Raw genomic sequence first — 17887 nt, forward strand, 5'->3', positions numbered from 1 at the left:
CCGGGACAATGAATTGGACAGTGCAGGAATGAAAGAGGTTCAAAAGGGCCACGGCCTCCAAGAAGAAGGAAGCGGTCAGGCACATACAACGACAGAACCGCAAAACACCACCCCAACAGCTACAAGTCTTTCGCACCTACGAGAACTGCTAGGTGCATTAACAAGTCTATTCTTACCATACGCTCTTCATCCTCTACTGGCCGTTGATACCTTTTTGCCTGGTCTGGCAGCCATGTGGCCCTTCAGCAGTAGCGTTCCTTTCAAGCCGGCAACAGGCATTCCTAGCCTCGCCGGCAAAGTCATCCTCGTCACTGGAGGCAACAATGGCATCGGCAAGGAAACAGTCCTCCAGCTTGCCAGACACAATCCACAGAAGATATTCCTCGCAGCGCGGAATGAATCGAAAGCTAAGGCCGCCATTGCTTCGATCAAGTCACAGATTTCCGAGGATGTCGACGTCGAGCATCTGCCTGTCGATCTCACCTCGTTACCTTCCATCAAAAACGCTGCCGACAGAGTCATCAGTCGCAGCAATCGCCTAGACATTCTCGTCCTGAACGCCGGGATCATGGCTGTCCCGCCGGACAAGACAGCTGCAGGGCAAGAGATCCAAATGGGGACCAACCATGTCGGCCACTTCCTTCTTACCAAGTTGCTCCTCCCGACCTTGCAACACACGGCCAAAGAGTACAACCCAGATGTGCGCGTTGTGTCTGTGTCCTCGGAGGCCTGGAATATGGCCCCAAGTCTTGACACCATCCTCTCGACCGACAAGCTCACGGCTAGAGGTCCATGGACACGATACGGAGCGTCTAAGGCAGCCAACATCATGTTTGCCGCCGAACTGGCTCGTCGCTACCCCACGCTTACCAGTGTATCTCTCCATCCTGGAATCATCAAGACAGACCTATATCTCCCCAGCATAGGGGTGAACCCTATTGTCAAATATGGCTCCATGGTAGTCGGCCCACTTCTATTTCAGAACATCGAAACCGGAGCATTTAATCAGCTGTGGGCCGCGGCCGGCGCGAGAAAAGAAGAGCTCACCAATGGGGGATATTACACTCCGGTCGGCAAGCTCAGGAAGAATAAATGGGTCACGGATACAGATGCGGGAACCAAGTTGTGGCAATGGACGGAGAAGGAGCTGAAGCAGGCAGGCTACTGAGTGCTAATGAGTCGGGGAATTTGCTGTCCAATTGTCTTTACTCACGAGCAGGAGCTCTGGCTGACCGTTGGCTTTAGATGGTGGAGTGGCTTTGTTATACAGACTCCTGGGGTACGGGAAGCTGTAGCTGTAACTGATACATCTTGAATATACGACTAGCTAATGACTGGAAATAACTCGGGATGCTTGCGAGTGCACTGGTAAGGTGTTTGTCTACCTCCACCGGGGGCAGTTCAAGTTCAATCGACGACAAGTCGAATAGCGAGCGAGCCTGTCGCCTCACTCCACGTGTCGACCAGAAACGAAGTGCAAGGGTCAGCTCATCGTGACTTAGGGGCGAGCAACGCGGGACAAGGCTCGACCCCCTGGTGCCAAGTCACCGAGCAGGATCAGGTAATCAAGCCGGTCTGCCATTGGCCACACCGCAACGTCTTCCTCAGGCTCCGCTTACGGTACGAGAGTTGCACAGCCTCACAGCTCATATATATATTGGACAGGTGACTGGTGAATTTGTTACATCCGTGTTCAGTCCCTGCCACTTTGCAGACCGCTGTGCTGTGCTGTCCAGTCCGATCCAATCCCACTGTACTTGCGTTGCCAGGCGGATAAGCCTCGAGATAGAGAGATTCAACATCTCCTGTGGAGCAAGTCCAAAAACCGACATATCCACTAGCTTGCAAAGACAAACCAACCATTCGAGAGCCTGTGCCATCACCGTGGGCCCGGGATCCAACAGGACGGAGTACTGTCAACTGTCCAGTCCCGAGTTCCGTACAAAACGAAGGACATTCGCTCTGGCATTTAAGGCCTGAAACCCACCCACCGCCGCAATCATAGAGTCGTCCAAGAGATACTCGCACATCTACCTCCGCTCCCTCAACCGCAGCCGTAGTCGAAGCCGGTCCGGGTCTATCTCGCCCAGCATGTCCACGTCGGCGCCCGACAATGACCATGAGAACAGGGACAAAGTCGTCTTGGTGACGGGCATCAACGGCTATATCGCCAGCCACATTGGGCTCCAGCTCCTGCAGAAGGGATACACGGTGCGAGGGACATCGCGGGCCGCCGCTGCGCGAGAGAACCTGTTGGCCGGCCCGTTCAAGGGCTTCGAGGCCCAGTACCAACACGTCCAAGTGCCGGACATTGTGGCGCGCGGGGCCTTCGACGCGGCGGTCCAGGGCGTGCACGCCATCGTGCACACGGCGTCGCCGGTCGACTTCTCGCTCACCACGGTCGACGAGTTCTTCGGCCCCGCGGTCGGCGGCAACCTGTCGATTCTCGAGTCGGCCAAAGCCGCCGCGGGCCCGCAGCTGCGATCGTTCGTGGTCACGTCGTCCGTGGCCGCCATCGCCGACAAGTGGAAACAGCCGGCCGACCACGCCTACACCGAGGCCGACTGGAACACGACGGCCGAGAGCGTGGCGCGCCAGACCTTCGACGCGCACACAGCCTACGCCGCGTCGAAAGCGGCCGCCGAGCGCGCCGTCTGGGACTGGACGCAACAGAACTCGCCGTCGTTTGCCGTCGCCGCCGTCCACCCGGCCGTCGTCACAGGCCCGCCTGTCTTGTGGCCCGCCACCCCGGACAGGCTCAACGAAACGCTGCTGCCCATCTGGACCATCTGGAGCGGGGGCAAGACCATGCCGCCTCCGATCGGCGGCGCCGGCTACATTGATGTGCGGGACGTCGCCAGCATGCACGTCTGGGCGGTCGAGAACCCCGACCGGAGCCACGGTCAGCGCTACATGCTTGCAAATGGCAGGGCTCCGCCTCAGGCCGCCGCGGATCTGCTACGCAACACCTTCCCAGAGAGAGACATCATCGTGGGGAGCCCCGGCCTAGGCTACATTCAAGACTACGGCTTCCCCCAGGGCCAGCCCACCCTGATCTCCAGCAAGGCGTTGGATGCGCTCGGGCTACAGCACTTTATTCGCTTCGACAAGTCCATTCTGGATACGGTCGAGGCCTTTGAGAGGCAGTGGCCGGGCCTCGCGAAGAACATCAAACAGGAACAATAGAAGGGCTAAGGCCTTGCAAGGCGCACTCGAGTCTGGTTCTCACCCGGGTTTGATCCAAAGTTGGCCAATTGCACGCATGGGATGGCGAGATCATACAGAGCCATCTGAATAGACACAATCATGATGGTTATAGATATAGCTCAATCTGCATGCCCCAATTCTCGCGATGGCTCCGGTCCGCGAAGCCTGGCAGTCAAGCGATAAAAATGCTACAGCTCTCTAGCCAGTTGGGAAGCAGCCGCGTAGCGACCGGATTAGACTTTATCCACCTTCATAAGACCTTTACTGTGCTCGTTGAGATCAGAAGAGACTGAACTTGTCACTCTTTCCGATGTAACATGTAGTCGTAGGGGCTCTTTTCATAGGCACCAGCGAGACCGCACCCATAGCCATGACGGTCAGGACGATCAGGCCAGAATTGATAGACGTCTTCAAGCAGCAGCAGGAACATTGGCAGTCCCGACCAACCAACATTCAGCATGCCGACTTGTCGCAGTTCGTGAATCCTGTTTGAGAGGTCTTCTACCTCCACATTTCCTAGACATCGGCTTACCTGTTCTGCAGCCCAGATCAAAAGCCGTGTGTAACATGCCATGCCGGGGCAATTTGGAATTTCCATGACTACGTGGTTCTTTCCCTCTGGCCCGTTGTTTTGTGCGACCTTACCTACGTAGCGAGGCCACTGATAGCAACCATCACAATCCTCATCTCGAGCGGTTCCGCAGGTCGACCGAAGCGAAGGAAGCAGTAAACGGCGAGTTGTTCTCTGGTGTCCTGCTCAAGGTGGCAGCCTACTTTGCAGGAGGGGAGAGGCATGGCAGTCCGATTCGAGATCTATGAACAGCAAATGTATGTCAAGCCGGCGGTGAGTCTCAGCAGTAGATGCAACGGTTGAAGAAGAGGGTACGAACGTAGTGATCTTCGGTAGAAATACCAGTAGAGGGCCAGAAGTAGGGGACGCCACAGTCTCAAAGAACAGTGGACCCGTCAGTTGCTGTACTCTGTACTCTGTACTCCGTACGGCGTACAGTCCCTAGTAGTAATTAGTGGGAGGATGTGTACGGATAACACATGCCCGTCGGCGATTGTCCCGTGCTTTCGTCGTGGGCGGAGATGGACCAAGTTGCCAGCGCTGAATATGGTGGCCGAATGATGAGCGCAGGAGCTTCCTTAGACCTGCGGGTGCCCTTAGTGTTAGCCGGGGGACTAGGATGCGGGCCTGAGCCTAGAGGCTTAGGAGGCCTTCGCCCCGCTGATAAAGAAATCGAATGGTGATGGTTTATCCGGTGTTCGAATCGATGTACTCCGTACCCTGGACTGTACAGTACTGTATGCGTAAGGTATGTTCGGATTGGTAGCATGGCAACAAGGCGCAGGCGGGGAAGTGAAGGAGGATAGGTAGTAAGGTGCTCCGTCCATATAGCACCTCGCACCTCCGCTACCTATGCCGTGTCCGTTTTCCGTACTACGATGTGGTGATACCGTACTCCGTATTCACACCTAACAGGCCTTCTAGGTGCTATGTACTTACACCTACGGTAGGTACTAGGTAGGTACCTATACCTGAAGTACCTCAATGTGCCAGACTCCGCATACGCATACAGTATCCGTACCGTACACATACCCTGACGGCACTAGCGCCCGGGATTTAGTGCTGTCATAGGTCCTTAGGCATACGGATACATACGTACCTAGTGGTAGACTAGCCGCTCTCGCGTATCTCCCTCCCTCCCTCCGAGTCTGCCAGCAAAGATAACGAAGTACAAGTCTAATACTGGTCAGGACACCCCGGGCGTGGCTGTCCCAGGGAGTCTTAGACACTGGGCACCGGCTGCTGCTCAGTACAACCCGGTACTAAGTATCTCTTTGACTGGCCGCCACAGCTGGATATCACCGCTCCTGCAGCTGCAGCTCGTCTACCACTCCCCCCGACTACCTGACTGACTGATTCAGACACCCGCTCTACACTCACTCTGTAACCCACCGCTTCTTCGCCCCAGATTGTCTCTTTCCTTTCTGGCCATCTGCTTTCTTCACTTGGTCTGATCTCTATCCGTCTTACGCTTGAGTGCATCGTCCATCGCCACTCTCTTTGCGTCTGCCAAAGCCCCCCTCGCGACCCACGAAACTCCCAATCAGCCTGCTCCCAACCCAGACGCCCCTCCAGTCCTCTGTCACTGTCGGCAACCGCAACATCTATCTCTCTCCTCTAAGCCTTTTGGTCGATGTCCATGTCGTCTGTTCCTGATTACGTCGCATGGACATGGAAGTCCAAATTCCTTCCCCGTCTGTCTTTTTGAAGAAATCTCCTGTCCTCACTCCCGCCCCCAGTGTACCAGCCAAACGACCTGCCGTCACCAAACCAAAAGCCAATGCTGTCACCAGACCTTCCCTTAAACCTACCCCGGCGGTTCAGGATGGTGCGGTGACGAAACCAAAGCAGAGCAAGAGCCGAAATGGTACGTTTTATTTTGTCATGCCGGCATCAGTTGGCGCGACCCCCTCCCAATGCTCAAACTTTCCCCAATGCTGAGCCTGTCTCTGGCCGTCTCGGACTGACATTCATGGCTTCCGATAAGGCTGTATGACCTGCAAGAAGAAGCGGTTAAAATGCGATGAGACGAAGCCCTCGTGTGTGCAATGCCAGAAGCGGAGCGTTGTGTGCGAGGGATACAAAAAGGACTACAAATGGCGAGGTTTTGATGAAACCACCTTCACTTCCAAACCTCCTCCAAAAAGGAAGACCTTCCGATCTAGTTCTTTCGCCCACGACCATAACACTACTCGCCCGCTCAACATCGCACCTGGCGACCGACATAACCCGCGACGTACTGGGCCTGAAGACTTGGGCTCTCCGCAGACATGGTCGCCAGGTCTTCATTCGGCCTTTGCCACAGCTACCCACGCCTTCCACGGCCATGATCGAGGTCAAGGCTCATCCTTCTTTCCACAGCAACGAGGAGATATGAAGATCGAGAGTGCCCTCTCGCCGACTTTCGGCCTCACTCCTAGTTCTGCCTATATCCCTCCGTTTGACGCCGAAGACATGTCCCCTGTCCTCTCGTATGGCGATCACCCCGACCCATACAGCTTTCTGACGACAACCAACACCTCGTCAACAAATGACAATAATAGTACCAGTTCCTTCTCCTCTGGATCTCCCCAGCTTATGGATTTACTCCTCCCGGGGACCGATATGAACCGACCGCCAGATCCGTCAGAGATGCGGCCTCCCATATCTCCTCTATCTTATCAACCTGCCGACTTTGATTCCAGCCTGGAGATGGACGAAGACTTTGATGAGGAAATAATCAGGTCTGACGCCATCGCTACCACGTCCGCAATGCCCTCAATCACAGTTCCTACCCCGATGCCTATTCTCGGCCTTGGCTCAGCAACCGTGACATGGCAAAGTTTCCGGGCAGCCTCGCCTACCCCTAGTGCAGTATCGACACCGTCTTCCAAATCCAGCGATATGACAATCCTAGCACAGCCAGTCTGGGGCCCCGAGTCTGCCGAGATGCTCATGCTCCGTTTCGACAAGCAAACATGTGGTATCCTATCCGTCAAAGATGGCCCAACAGAAAACCCCTGGCGGACGTTGATCTGGCCGCTAGCCCGCGAATCTCCCGCTCTATACCACGCCATCTCGTCGATGACGGCTTTCCATGGCGCACACGAAATGCCAGATCTGCACATGGCAGGCATGTCGCACATGACCAAAGCAGTCAAGGAGCTCGCGTCCGAGATCGAGAACATGCGACTTGATTCAGCCCTTGCAACGTCCCTGGCGCTGGCGTTTAGCGAAGGTTGGGACAGCCACGTGAGCACCGGGGTACAACATCTGCGCGGCGCAAAGGTCATGGTCAATAATGCCATTGTCAAGCATCGACGAGATATGCAGCTTGGTAAGATGACAACCCAGGACGCCGGCCGCCTCAAATTTCTCTGCAACACCTTTGTCTACATGGACGTTATCGCCCGGTTGACATCGTTAGAAGAATCCCATGACTTGAACTTTGAAGAGATCCTGGGAACAGTGAATGCCCCATTCAGCGAACAGGTTGAGGTAGACCCCTTGATGGGCTGCGCGACCACACTTTTTCCGTTGATTGGGCGTGTTGCCAACCTAATCCAGCAAGTTCGCAAAACCGATTCGAATTCGTTAACGCTGGTATCTACCGCAATGGAGCTGAAAGAACAGCTACAGCAATGGCAAGTTCCCAACATCGTGGCTTTTGAGCGACCTGAGGACCCAAATTCGGAGGTGCAGCACTCAATCCAGACTGCCGAGGCCTACCGTTACGCTACACTACTCTATCTACACCAGGCTGTCCCTGAGATTCCCAGTGACCCTGCTCAAAGTCTCGCGAAGAAAGTTCTCATCACGCTCGCCTCGGTACCCTTATCGTCTCGTGCAACAATTGTTCAAATCTTCCCCTTGTTCGCGGCAAGTTGCGAAGTCACAACCCCAGACGACAGAAGCTGGGTCCTCCAACGATGGGCGGCGATGATGACACGCCTGAAGATCGGCAATGTCAATTCTTGCTGGCAGGTGATTCGGGAAGTGTGGAGCCGGCGCGATGCGTACGAGAGTGAGAAAGCCAATCGATTACTGAGGCGGTATAACTCTCGAGGTGCCCCTGGAGGGAGCTTCGTACCACCAATCCTCAACATGCCGCCTGGACTGAAACGAAAGGCGCACACTGTCGACGGCGCCGGGGAGGGAGAAGGAGCTTTCCAACAGGCGCAGCACCTGACTCGGACTCGAGCTCGGGGTGACACTGCCAATGCAGTGGGATTTGGGTCCTCCCTGACCGACGATGAATTCGATACAACAGGTGGCCCACTCAAACGACGTGTGACAGTGACCCCGATGGGCGCAGGAACGTCGACGTCGATACCTAATGGCGTACGCGGAAACTTTTCAGCCACGATGCCGGCTTCGGTCCCAGCGCACTCGCGACGTCCCACAAGTGACATTGTATCACCGGATCAACTTGAGCATGAGTACACTGTGCGAGGCCGGCTCCATTGGCTGGGTGTTATGACAGAATGGCAGTGGGAAGGTATGTTCCATTTTCATTGCTCCCCTTGCCCATTGCCACCCTTGCCCTCTCTTGAAAACCATGTTTCTTCATGCGAGTCACATTCACCCCTATTACTGCAGCATATGAGGAACCAGTATAGTTGTGAACAAACTGGAATTTCATTCGAGCGTCCGCGACAATCTCTAGTGACTATCTCGCACTATACAGAACCTTGGTTGCTGTAATGGAGATGTTGTCTGCCACCTATATACCGTGGATTGAAACTCAATACACGCAAATTTCCCTACTTATTCACTAACTCAATCACTCATAGTTTTTCTCGGATGACGGACACGAGATTGCCCTGGCCTGCGAACTCGCCTTGGTCTTCGCCGCATGTGCCGCGTGCTTCTTGCTCAAATGAGCCTTGCCCGTTGGGTCTGCAGTGCGGCATTCTCGATGATGATGATGACGGGCAGTATCTTTGCTGATACAGTGACGGTGATGGTGATGACGGCCTGACAATCTCGCCGGGCCCTTGGTCACACAGCTGCCATTACCAATTAAGCCATCCTCGAAGTTTGTGGAATCATGCTTCCTCCTGAGGCTGGCAAGGTCCATCCATTGAAATTCCGGAGACTTCTCCCTCCCACTGCTACTGCCGCTGTTGCTGTCGCTGCCACTACTATGACTCTGGGTGCCAGATCTGTTCCTGCAACGTCCGGCGTGGGTCTGATTGGCATTCGATTGCTCCAGGGTTGCTAGAAAATGTCGCATGCTTTCCGTGTACTCATCCAGCTCGGCGCTCTGGGACGTCTTGGACATGGGGATTGATTTGGCTATTATACCCCTTGCAGCTGGCCTTTCGAGGTTGCTCTGGCTTTTGCTACGCTTGCGAGTGGCCGACGGTTCGGTGGTGGCAGTCATATTGTTCATGTTCTTCTGGTACTTTTCACAACTGTCGACCTTTGGGGTCGGGACGGCCGTTGCAGGTGTGCTTGATTGAGAGGGGTCAAGCGGAATGTATTGCTTTGCTGGGTGGGGACTTTTAACGATGTGTTGGTGCTATATATGATTTTATGCTTTATGATGACTCGAAAGGAAGCGGTGAACGCGGTACGATTGCGATTGGAGTCGAGGCCCTGCCGGGCTGACTTGGGACTTGGTGGGTTGCTTTTGGATTCTGTGACGGCAGGCCATCAATACAAAGCAGGGTGTTCTTGGATTCGGGCTGCGTTGGTCTGACTTTGATCGGCCTAGAGGCTATCGAAATGCGTGTGCAGGCGGGTATGCGTATGCTCCGAGACAGTCGATGTCGGTGAACTTCAGATCCATGCGTAGGCACACAGGGAATAGATGGTAGGAGAGAGACTGATCGGTACTCAAGCGTCCACCCAAGACCTGATGCAAGACGTGAAGATATAGAATGAACGTACGCGGCGGTATGCTTTCTGTCTAGGTCCCTAGATCCATGTGGTCGAATTGTCGCGCTTGGTCTCCCGGAAACCGAATGGGATGAAATCGAAATCGAGTCAGGGCAAATCAGTTTAGGGCCGCGAGTCTCAGTACTATGCACCTTGAGATGTAGTGTGCATATAGATGATAAATGTCAATAACGCAAATGGGACTTGCAGCCGCCGGTAAGAGAGTGGAGAGAGCACCAGGCGTCGAGGATCGGGCGAGGATAAAATCGTAAACGCCAACGGGATCGATGGCTCTGGTCTGCTTGGGGCCAAGGGGAGGCGGTCGACGAGAAGGTGGTGCAAGGGCGGAATGTTGCGTTGGCGACACGGAGGGCTCGCAAGAGAAGAGAGACTTGATTGAGAGTTTGAGGGGCAGGGCAGGCAGGATAAGAAAGAGAGGCTGCAGCTCTGCGGAATATATCCCTAAGCTTGTGTTGTGTCATGTCATGACGGATGGCAAGCTGGAGCTGGAGCTGAAGCGACCAAACAGGACAGGCAAGTGAAGAGGAACGAAAGAGGAACGATCAAGCGGAAAACCGGGCCCGGGGGGGGTTGCTCGTGACCTTTTTCTTGTGCTCTGGTGTTGCAAAAGGTATGTGGTATGTGACTTTGTAATGTACGGAGTACTGTAGTATGAAAGAGGTAAAAGAAATGGCAAACCAGGAGCGGAAGTGGAACGGTCGTTCTTCAAAAGCAAATCACCGTCTCGGGCTAAGGCCCGATCGGCCTGTAGCCAGAAGGAATACACGAGGCTCGGCTCTTGAGAGGCAACACGGAAGGACAGAATCTATCATGCTCATGCCACATAAATCGGTTCAAGCACGGGGTGGCCAGACAAACGACGCAGTCCGGTAGATCTCCTGTCGGACCTCAACCCCTCGACGTATATTGAACGGGACGTGGAAGGCTGTAAGGAAATACCGTTGGCAGTGTGTGGGAACAATCGGCCATCCGCGAGCAGTAGCTAGGGACCAGGATTGCGTGCTCGAGAGTCGTTCAGATGCAGGGCCAGACAGATGTAGCGGCTTAGAGAGTGTCGGACCATGGCTAACTAGTACGAACGTGAACCATCTTCTGGAATCGAGTCCCGGTAGACCATGATTGGAGCCGCAGTTTGAGCGCTGCGCAGGATTCCAGCAAGACGAGGTAATTGTGGAGAACAGAGGCACGACGGAAAGGGATAATATGTTTGTTTGCATTTATTGGAATGCAGCTTTCTCACAAAGTCAAACATCGATGGCGTTCACAGTGAGTGGGCTTCGCCCGCCTGTCACACCTCACTTGTAGATTTAAGTATGGCTCCATAGACGTATTATTATGCCGGAGTGTCAACCCGGCCGTCATTGTTCACAGATGTTACCTATTTTGCATTCGCCGCCTGGCGGGGAGCGATACAGTATGCTTATCTGCCAGTACTCTGTCTGTCGCAGAAACATTCTGCCTGAATAAGGACGAGGATGAAAAGCCGGACATTGGTCACGAGATGTGGGGTAGGTGGACGACGGTCAAGCGATCCATAGCGGCGGTGGAAGGGAAATGATTGCTCGATTGAGCCTCGCGCATTTTGCGAGCAACAAGGCTTTGTTGTCGATCGGAAAGATAGGACGGCGGACGAATGATAACAGGGGCAGGATGAGGTGGGTCAGGCGTGGGACGGTGGAAGTGGAATTGGTGTCACAGATCGAAGCGCCGACCGAGAATGAGGCCGACGTGGTGAACGAGAGGAGAGGATGAGAGGACGAGAGGACGAGAGTATGCCGAGGAAAGATACTGGTATGTATTCAGTACGGAGTAGATAAGGTAATTGACACAGTCGTGGTAGCAACAGGACAATGATTGATTGATTGATGATATCGATGTACGGAGGAGTATCTGTAGTAATAATTACCTATTAATATTGTATTTGTTCCTTCCCTCGGCCTGCGCGCCTGCGCACCTGCGCACCTGCGCCTAGGTGCCCCTCATCACCAGTAGCTGACTCATCCTTGAGAGAGGCCTCCGCCTTGTACACACACACACACACACACACACACACACACACACACACACACACACACATAGTATATATATATATATATATATATAGATCCCGTCGGACTGCACCTCTACTGTGCACTAATAATGACCAGGCCACCTGCATCGCTACAGTACCTAGTACCTACTGCCTAGTACCTAAGTATGTATCGGGACATGAACAGCCTTCCAGCGAGGGGATGATTGGATACCGCGATCCAAAGCGCAAATGTAGCAAATACGCCCAGCATCAACTCTTATCTCTTATCGGCTGCGCACCTGCGCAGCTGCGCTACTCCTCACACCTCGCGGTACACTGCCCATGGTTCATCCATCATTAAGCCACCTTAACCGTGTCGGGCATATTTATCCCTCAACTCTCCCCCTGCCGATGGAATGCCGTGACTGGTTCAGCATCGTGGATACTGATACCCATCCAGACTCTCCAGCCTCCAGGGTCGTCGTGCGGGCACTCTTATGAAGTGGGTGCTTCTTACACACTGACGCGGGTCTACGCGTTGTTGGCGATGGCTTCTCGAAGCATTACAAGCTGACCGGCTGATGGAGCACCGGGCAACGGCAGCGCTCAGCATGATTAGTTACATGTTCGGTCGAAGGTGAGAAAAGGCCACGAAGTATATCTTGCCGGCTTTGGCCCTGTTCCTGTTCCTGTTCCTGCATTTGTCTCCTGCTCAGCTTTACTTTTATCCCAATCCCGCTTGCATTTCCTCCCACCCTCTGTGGAAAACGGTGCAATCACATCTCGGTCACTTATCGCAAACACTCTGCGGTAGAACATTGCCTTGAACAGAAGAAGCCCGCCTTGGAACCAGGGTCCTCTCAAGAACTACAAAAAAGTAGGTACTGCACTCTCTCGCATAACTGACATCTGCTGTGGGGGACTCTCGCAATCTTTCCGAAGTTCAACAGAAAAATCTTCCCAAGTCCGAGTCCAACAGAGAAGTGTTTTGGGATCTTATATCTAATATGGGCTTCACTTTCAGTAAACTCTCCAACAAACACAAATCCTCCCCCTCGACACCTGAAAAGATGGCCGAGACACCTGCCTTCTCATACTTCGCCAAAGTGCAAAGCGAATTCAAACCTCCTTTGATCGCCAACGAGAATGCCTTCCTCGGCGACGTCACCAGCAACGAGAAGATTGACCCTGAGAAGCCCCTCAGCTGTGGCATCTATCGGCTCGAGAAGGGCACGCCTCTGGTCTATACCTACACCTACCATGAGATGAAGATTATCCTAGAGGGCGAGTTCGACATCAGCGACGCCACGGGTAAATCAGTCCACGTAAGTCTCCGTCTCCGGGAGCCTCTGGCTCGAGATAACGGCACGCGCCCGATTCGGCAAAGAAGATCTTGATCGACTAACGTGTTATGTGCAGGCTGTGGCTGGCGACGTCTTATACTTCCCCAAGGGCTCTGTCATCACCTTCAAGACCGACTCCTACGGTTTGGCTTTCTACACTGGCCAGCGCAAGGAAGGTGCTGCATAAGCTACAGGATAGCAAAAAGGATGGGGGAATTCTTGGGCATTGAAATAGTCTTGAAAGAAACGGAAGAAATTGAACCCTTGTTGATCTCCAACCATTGCCCAAGCTTGAATCTATTTCTACGTCGCTCTTTTGCGCCGACGCCATGATTTCATGATAACAAGACATGCCAACAGCGCCAGAAAGACAGGAATGATGGCGGATGATGGGCAGGCTCGATCTGCACCAACGGCGGCGCCGGTTAGTCACAGAGACTCGGTAGGCTTCAAACAGTCCTTGATGAACACCTCCAAGTCGTCGATCCCTTCTACGTCCACAGTGTGAGGGAGATCCCTGTACACTATCAGCTATGCCTTTGGGAGACATTCATCTGGAGACTTACTTGTATGTCTTGAACTCAACCTTGTGACCCAGCTCATTCTTCAAGAACTCCGCCGACTGCACGCCCCATCTGTACTTGACCACCTCATCGGCGTCGCCGTGGCCTAGGAAGAATGGCGTATCCTTGTTGGCCCCGTTGGCTTCTTTAGCGAACTCTTTCACCTTGTCCCCCAGAAGTAGATAGCAACTCAATCCAAACACGCCGGCCAGTTTGTGCGGCGTCGTAACACCGGTGAAAATGGACATTGCGCCGCCTTGAGAGAAGCCACCGAGAATAATACGGTTAGAGGGGATGCCCGCCGCGACTTCATCCGTGATCAGTTTCGAAAAGGTGGCTCGGCTGCGGAGGATACCCGGCTCATCGTGTGCCTGTCTCAGCTCGGAGAAGTTAAGCTGCACATTGGAAGCTTTAGTCAATATTCATCTTGCACTATAGGTGAAGGAAGAGCGCGGATAGGGCTGCAAACATCATCTCGGCGTCTTACGATATCGTACCAGCCCGGCATCGCCATTCCAAAGTTCTAACCCTCAGATATTAGTCATGCTTGATGCTCTTCTTTTGCCTCAGTGACAAGAACCATTACACACCACAGTGATGGGAATGCTCGGTGCATTGGGAAAGATAAACTTGACGTCTTCGAACTTTCCCCGTCGTCGCCAGTTCTCAGCAAGCGACACCCTGCTTTTGAATGAGATTCTGTGTCTTTGGAACCGATAACATGTCATTTTCAGACTCACCATCCTGCACCACTGCCGTTCCGATAGTTAGTCTAGATGCACAGTCGACTCTACGACTTGGACTTGGGCTTGGTACTGACCTGTCGCCCAACCCGTGAGCCATAATCACGGTTGCAGTGTGCTTCTTAAGTGCAGGCACTACCAGTGCTGGTCGTGCCGCCATCTCCGCCGCCAGTGACGGTAAGGGAAGATCAAGAAGTACCGGATGTAGAAGCCCAATTTTGCTGGAGACTGAAAACCACCGGGAGAGGATGGGAATGGAATACGAATTGATAATGGGAACAAACCTCCGGTCGCATCAAAGCCGAAGCCGTGAAGCGCAGGCAGTGTTGGAGATGAAATGCCCCGCAGACGTAGACGCTCTAGTTCTCTGGTCTGACCGCGTCATTCACTACTACTACTGGCGATTATTTGACTTGCTTCAAGTTCAAGGTCAAGGTTAGGGCCATTGCCGCCAAGACCTATATTCACACTGCACTCAGGCCGCGGTGTTGCACAGAGACGACTTCAACTGTGTCTGGTCGCCAACTCCAGCTTTTACCCGCCTGTCATAACCTCCCAATTCATCCTACAGAGCTAGGACGGAACAGCAAGGTTGACTGGCCGATTCCCGAGCAATTTTCTTCCCCCTGCTCTTTTTCCCTCGGTGCCCCGTCACAGCTCTTGGACAGACAAAAAGACACAAGCTCGTCATCGACTTGGCTTCGACGCACTTTCAGCCTTCACGTTCTGAGTAACAGAGCCAGATTTCCCACAACATGGATCAGGAGAAGCTCAAGCGCATGCAGGCGCAGGTGCGAATTGGTACGTTTGGGCCGCTGCTGCATCCCAATGATGATTTGTGCGCAGGTTCGCCGAACTAACCGCGAGAATAGGGTACGTGAATTAATGCTCCCCCAATGCCGCAACCGGTCCCTCGATCCCAATGCCGGGGGTGCCGATCGAAGGATGGATATTAACAATCGATTTATAGAGGTAAAGGAACGCCGCGGAGAAAGACCAAGAAAGTCCACAAGAGCTCCGGCACCGACGACAAGAAACTGCAGACGGCGCTGAAGAAGCTTAATGTGCAACCTATCCAAGCGATTGAGGAGGTGAACATGTTCAAGGAGGATGGGAATGTTATCCACTTTGCAGCACCCAAGGGTATGTACCGCAGGGCAAGAGATTTGGCTGGTATGATATTGACCAATACTCACAGTTCACGCCTCCGTTCCCTCCAACACATTCGCCATCTACGGCAACGGCGAGGACAAGGAACTGACAGAACTTGTGCCGGGCATCCTGAACCAACTTGGTCCAGATTCGCTGGCCTCGTTGCGTCGACTTGCTGAATCGTACCAGAGCCTGCAAAAGAAGGAGGGCGGTGAGAAGAAGGAAGGTGAGGACGATGATGACGAGATCCCGGATTTGGTGGAAGGCGAGAACTTCGAGGGCAAGGTCGAATAGTCTGGCTCTAGGGTCCAGACATTGCGGGAGCGTGGAACGAGACGCCAAATTTTAGCTGGGGCCCGATTCATGGCACACGGATCTATCCCGTTCGCAACTTGCATGAAAAACACTCGCCATTGCAAAATCAGTGCCACGCGCCAAATGGGAAGCATCAGTACATTTTCACGGGGTCCAAACAGGAGCCGAAAAAGAAAAGAAAAGAAAAGCTGTCAATATCGAGCTAATGCGCTTCGAGTTCGAGGTCTTGATTGAAATCCGCCGGTCCATTCTTGGAATTTCAGGGCTCTTGTTCCGTCTGGATCTCACAGGAATATTTTCTGCCGAGGCCCCCATAATGCCAATGCTGTTTTTGTAGACCGATCCAATGTCTAATATGCGTACATGGCTAATTGTGCTACCAATTCGATTCACAAGAGCCCCTGTAGCTATACTCTCGACGGTACGGTGAGACTCGCGCGAGAACGAGAATTGAACCGATTGAGCCCACCAGCCAGTAAACCAAGAGGGCGATATCAATCGTCCTTGAGGCCACAGAAATCGGTCCCCAGCCAGCCATCCACCGAATGCCAGAATGTCCAGTACCAGCCGTTAACTGGGTCCCAGGTGCCATCCTCCTTCAGCAACGGCCCTTCGCCGATGATGTCGCCTGTAGCTCCCTGTTTGCTGCTGCCCACGAACCATGTCACGACGGGGATGCTCCTAAGTACCCGCTCCGCCAACGTCGGCTGGGGTGGAAGAGCTTCTGAAATCGGACGCAGGACCGCCTTCTTGACTTTGATATGCGTCATGTACTGCGAGTCGGTCGGCGCTGCGTGTTGGCCGCCGCCTTGGCTGGCTGTCAGTGGTAGTGGGGGGGCGGAACGGGATCGAAGACCGGACGGCGGCGGAGGAGCGAGCTCGGCCGCTGTCGCGGTCGCCGATGATGCCGTAGCGGACGTGATGGACAGCTCGTCGTCAGGATCGGTCGTGGGCTGGCCGTACTGCACATCGGGCATCGTATGGGAGCGAGGGAGGGTCTGCAATACTCGCTCAAAGCCTGCAACTGCCGAGTCTTTCCCTGTCAACATTCTGGTTGATTGCGAAGCGCTCAGAGTCCGGGCTTTTCGACCATTGTCCGGTTGTTGGGTAAGAAGATTCGATTTCTCCGTTCCAAGAGGTCCATTGGGTATGGCCACGTCTGCGCCGGGCCCCTTTCCATGCCACATCTCGCAATGGACCATACAGCCGTCGATCTCGACCGGGCTGTAGAAGCATGCCTTGTCCGCGGCCTGGTACGAATCGAAGGTGACTTTGATCCAATGTTGGCCCCCGTTGTATATTCTGCTTTTCCTGATTGCTTCGCGACTTAGGTTTGCATGCGTCACCAGCGAAGATCGTGCCAGGCTGACGGGAGAATTGGACGAGAGGAACAGGTTTGGGTCTTCACGTGGATAGTCTTCGCAGATGAACCCTGGGGCAACGATCCGCTCGAATTTGGACAAGACCTTCCATTCCGACGCCTTGGATGCGTAGCCGTAGAGCAGACATTCTGTCGGGACGGCCTCCGGTTCGATCGTCGGCCGTGCCGCATCGCCCGCGCTGGCTGAGGGTGTTGTCAGAGTGCTCTTGGTTCTCTCCTCCTCTTTCGTCAGTTCTTTGGCGAACAACCGACCAAAATCCGCGACTGCTGAATTCTCCTTCTGTCGCACTGGGGTGGTGCCAGTTCTTGCGCGCGGCGTACGTGATCCGGTGACTCTTAGACTGCGATTGCGACCGAAAGGGCCGCTCTCTTCGGGTTGTCGGCCATTCCTGGCGGAACTGGCAAAAGTTAGACTCACTTGGAGGGAACACGCGACTTAAGAGCCAAGGTGCCCACGACTTACTCGGCGTACCGGTAGCCCCAGGGGAGAGTCTCGCCTTTCGGGTCCCTCGCACGTTCTTCAGGCAGCACTGAGTGAATCTCCATAATGGAGGTTGGCTAAACAGGTGTGTGGCAGACGGGCGTGCAGTCCTCAGACCAGGTTGACCGCGACGACCTAGACTGGAGTGATGCAGAGTGGCATCGATACTATGCTTCTTAGCACACTCACTTCAAGGGCGGAAATTCGGTGAAGGAGGCCTCTCGCTGTGGATGAGTG

General features: G+C 54.0%; 8 protein-coding genes across 8 annotated transcripts; 5 read left to right on the forward strand and 3 right to left on the reverse strand.

Moving 5' to 3' along the window:
* Positions 1-232: 232 nt before the first annotated feature.
* On the forward strand, positions 233-1168 carry A1O3_03357 (uncharacterized protein; the record flags this gene model as incomplete). Its single annotated transcript, XM_007733495.1, has 1 exon — positions 233-1168. The coding sequence occupies one exon, from the start codon at positions 233-235 to the stop codon at positions 1166-1168; it is 936 nt and encodes a 311-aa protein (XP_007731685.1).
* A 923-nt stretch (positions 1169-2091) lies between these two features.
* On the forward strand, positions 2092-3186 carry A1O3_03358 (uncharacterized protein; the record flags this gene model as incomplete). Its single annotated transcript, XM_007733496.1, has 1 exon — positions 2092-3186. One exon carries the CDS (start codon positions 2092-2094, stop codon positions 3184-3186), a length of 1095 nt encoding a protein of 364 aa, XP_007731686.1.
* A 2263-nt stretch (positions 3187-5449) lies between these two features.
* On the forward strand, positions 5450-8376 carry A1O3_03359 (uncharacterized protein; the record flags this gene model as incomplete). Its single annotated transcript, XM_007733497.1, has 3 exons — positions 5450-5645; positions 5766-8255; positions 8357-8376. 3 exons carry the CDS (start codon positions 5450-5452, stop codon positions 8374-8376), a joined length of 2706 nt encoding a protein of 901 aa, XP_007731687.1.
* Positions 8377-8540: 164 nt separating this feature from the next.
* On the reverse strand, positions 8541-9143 carry A1O3_03360 (uncharacterized protein; the record flags this gene model as incomplete). The annotated part of the gene is made up of 1 exon (XM_007733498.1): positions 8541-9143. The coding sequence occupies one exon, from the start codon at positions 9141-9143 to the stop codon at positions 8541-8543; it is 603 nt and encodes a 200-aa protein (XP_007731688.1).
* A 3599-nt stretch (positions 9144-12742) lies between these two features.
* Positions 12743-13202, forward strand: A1O3_03361 (uncharacterized protein; the record flags this gene model as incomplete). Its single annotated transcript, XM_007733499.1, has 2 exons — positions 12743-12997; positions 13092-13202. 2 exons carry the CDS (start codon positions 12743-12745, stop codon positions 13200-13202), a joined length of 366 nt encoding a protein of 121 aa, XP_007731689.1.
* Positions 13203-13444: 242 nt separating this feature from the next.
* A1O3_03362 (acyl-protein thioesterase 1) lies at positions 13445-14481 on the reverse strand (the record flags this gene model as incomplete). Its single annotated transcript, XM_007733500.1, has 6 exons — positions 13445-13532; positions 13582-13973; positions 14066-14101; positions 14169-14259; positions 14319-14330; positions 14399-14481. The coding sequence occupies 6 exons, from the start codon at positions 14479-14481 to the stop codon at positions 13445-13447; spliced, it is 702 nt and encodes a 233-aa protein (XP_007731690.1).
* A 595-nt stretch (positions 14482-15076) lies between these two features.
* Positions 15077-15767, forward strand: A1O3_03363 (nascent polypeptide-associated complex subunit beta; the record flags this gene model as incomplete). The annotated part of the gene is made up of 3 exons (XM_007733501.1): positions 15077-15159; positions 15292-15464; positions 15520-15767. The coding sequence occupies 3 exons, from the start codon at positions 15077-15079 to the stop codon at positions 15765-15767; spliced, it is 504 nt and encodes a 167-aa protein (XP_007731691.1).
* A 515-nt stretch (positions 15768-16282) lies between these two features.
* A1O3_03364 (uncharacterized protein) lies at positions 16283-17715 on the reverse strand (the record flags this gene model as incomplete). The annotated part of the gene is made up of 2 exons (XM_007733502.1): positions 16283-17567; positions 17633-17715. The coding sequence occupies 2 exons, from the start codon at positions 17713-17715 to the stop codon at positions 16283-16285; spliced, it is 1368 nt and encodes a 455-aa protein (XP_007731692.1).
* Between the last annotated feature and the right edge of the window lie 172 nt (positions 17716-17887).

The sequence above is a fragment of the Capronia epimyces genome (genome assembly GCF_000585565.1).
Source record: "Capronia epimyces CBS 606.96 chromosome Unknown aczIQ-supercont1.3, whole genome shotgun sequence".
In the NCBI taxonomy this organism is placed as follows: domain Eukaryota; kingdom Fungi; phylum Ascomycota; class Eurotiomycetes; order Chaetothyriales; family Herpotrichiellaceae; genus Capronia; species Capronia epimyces.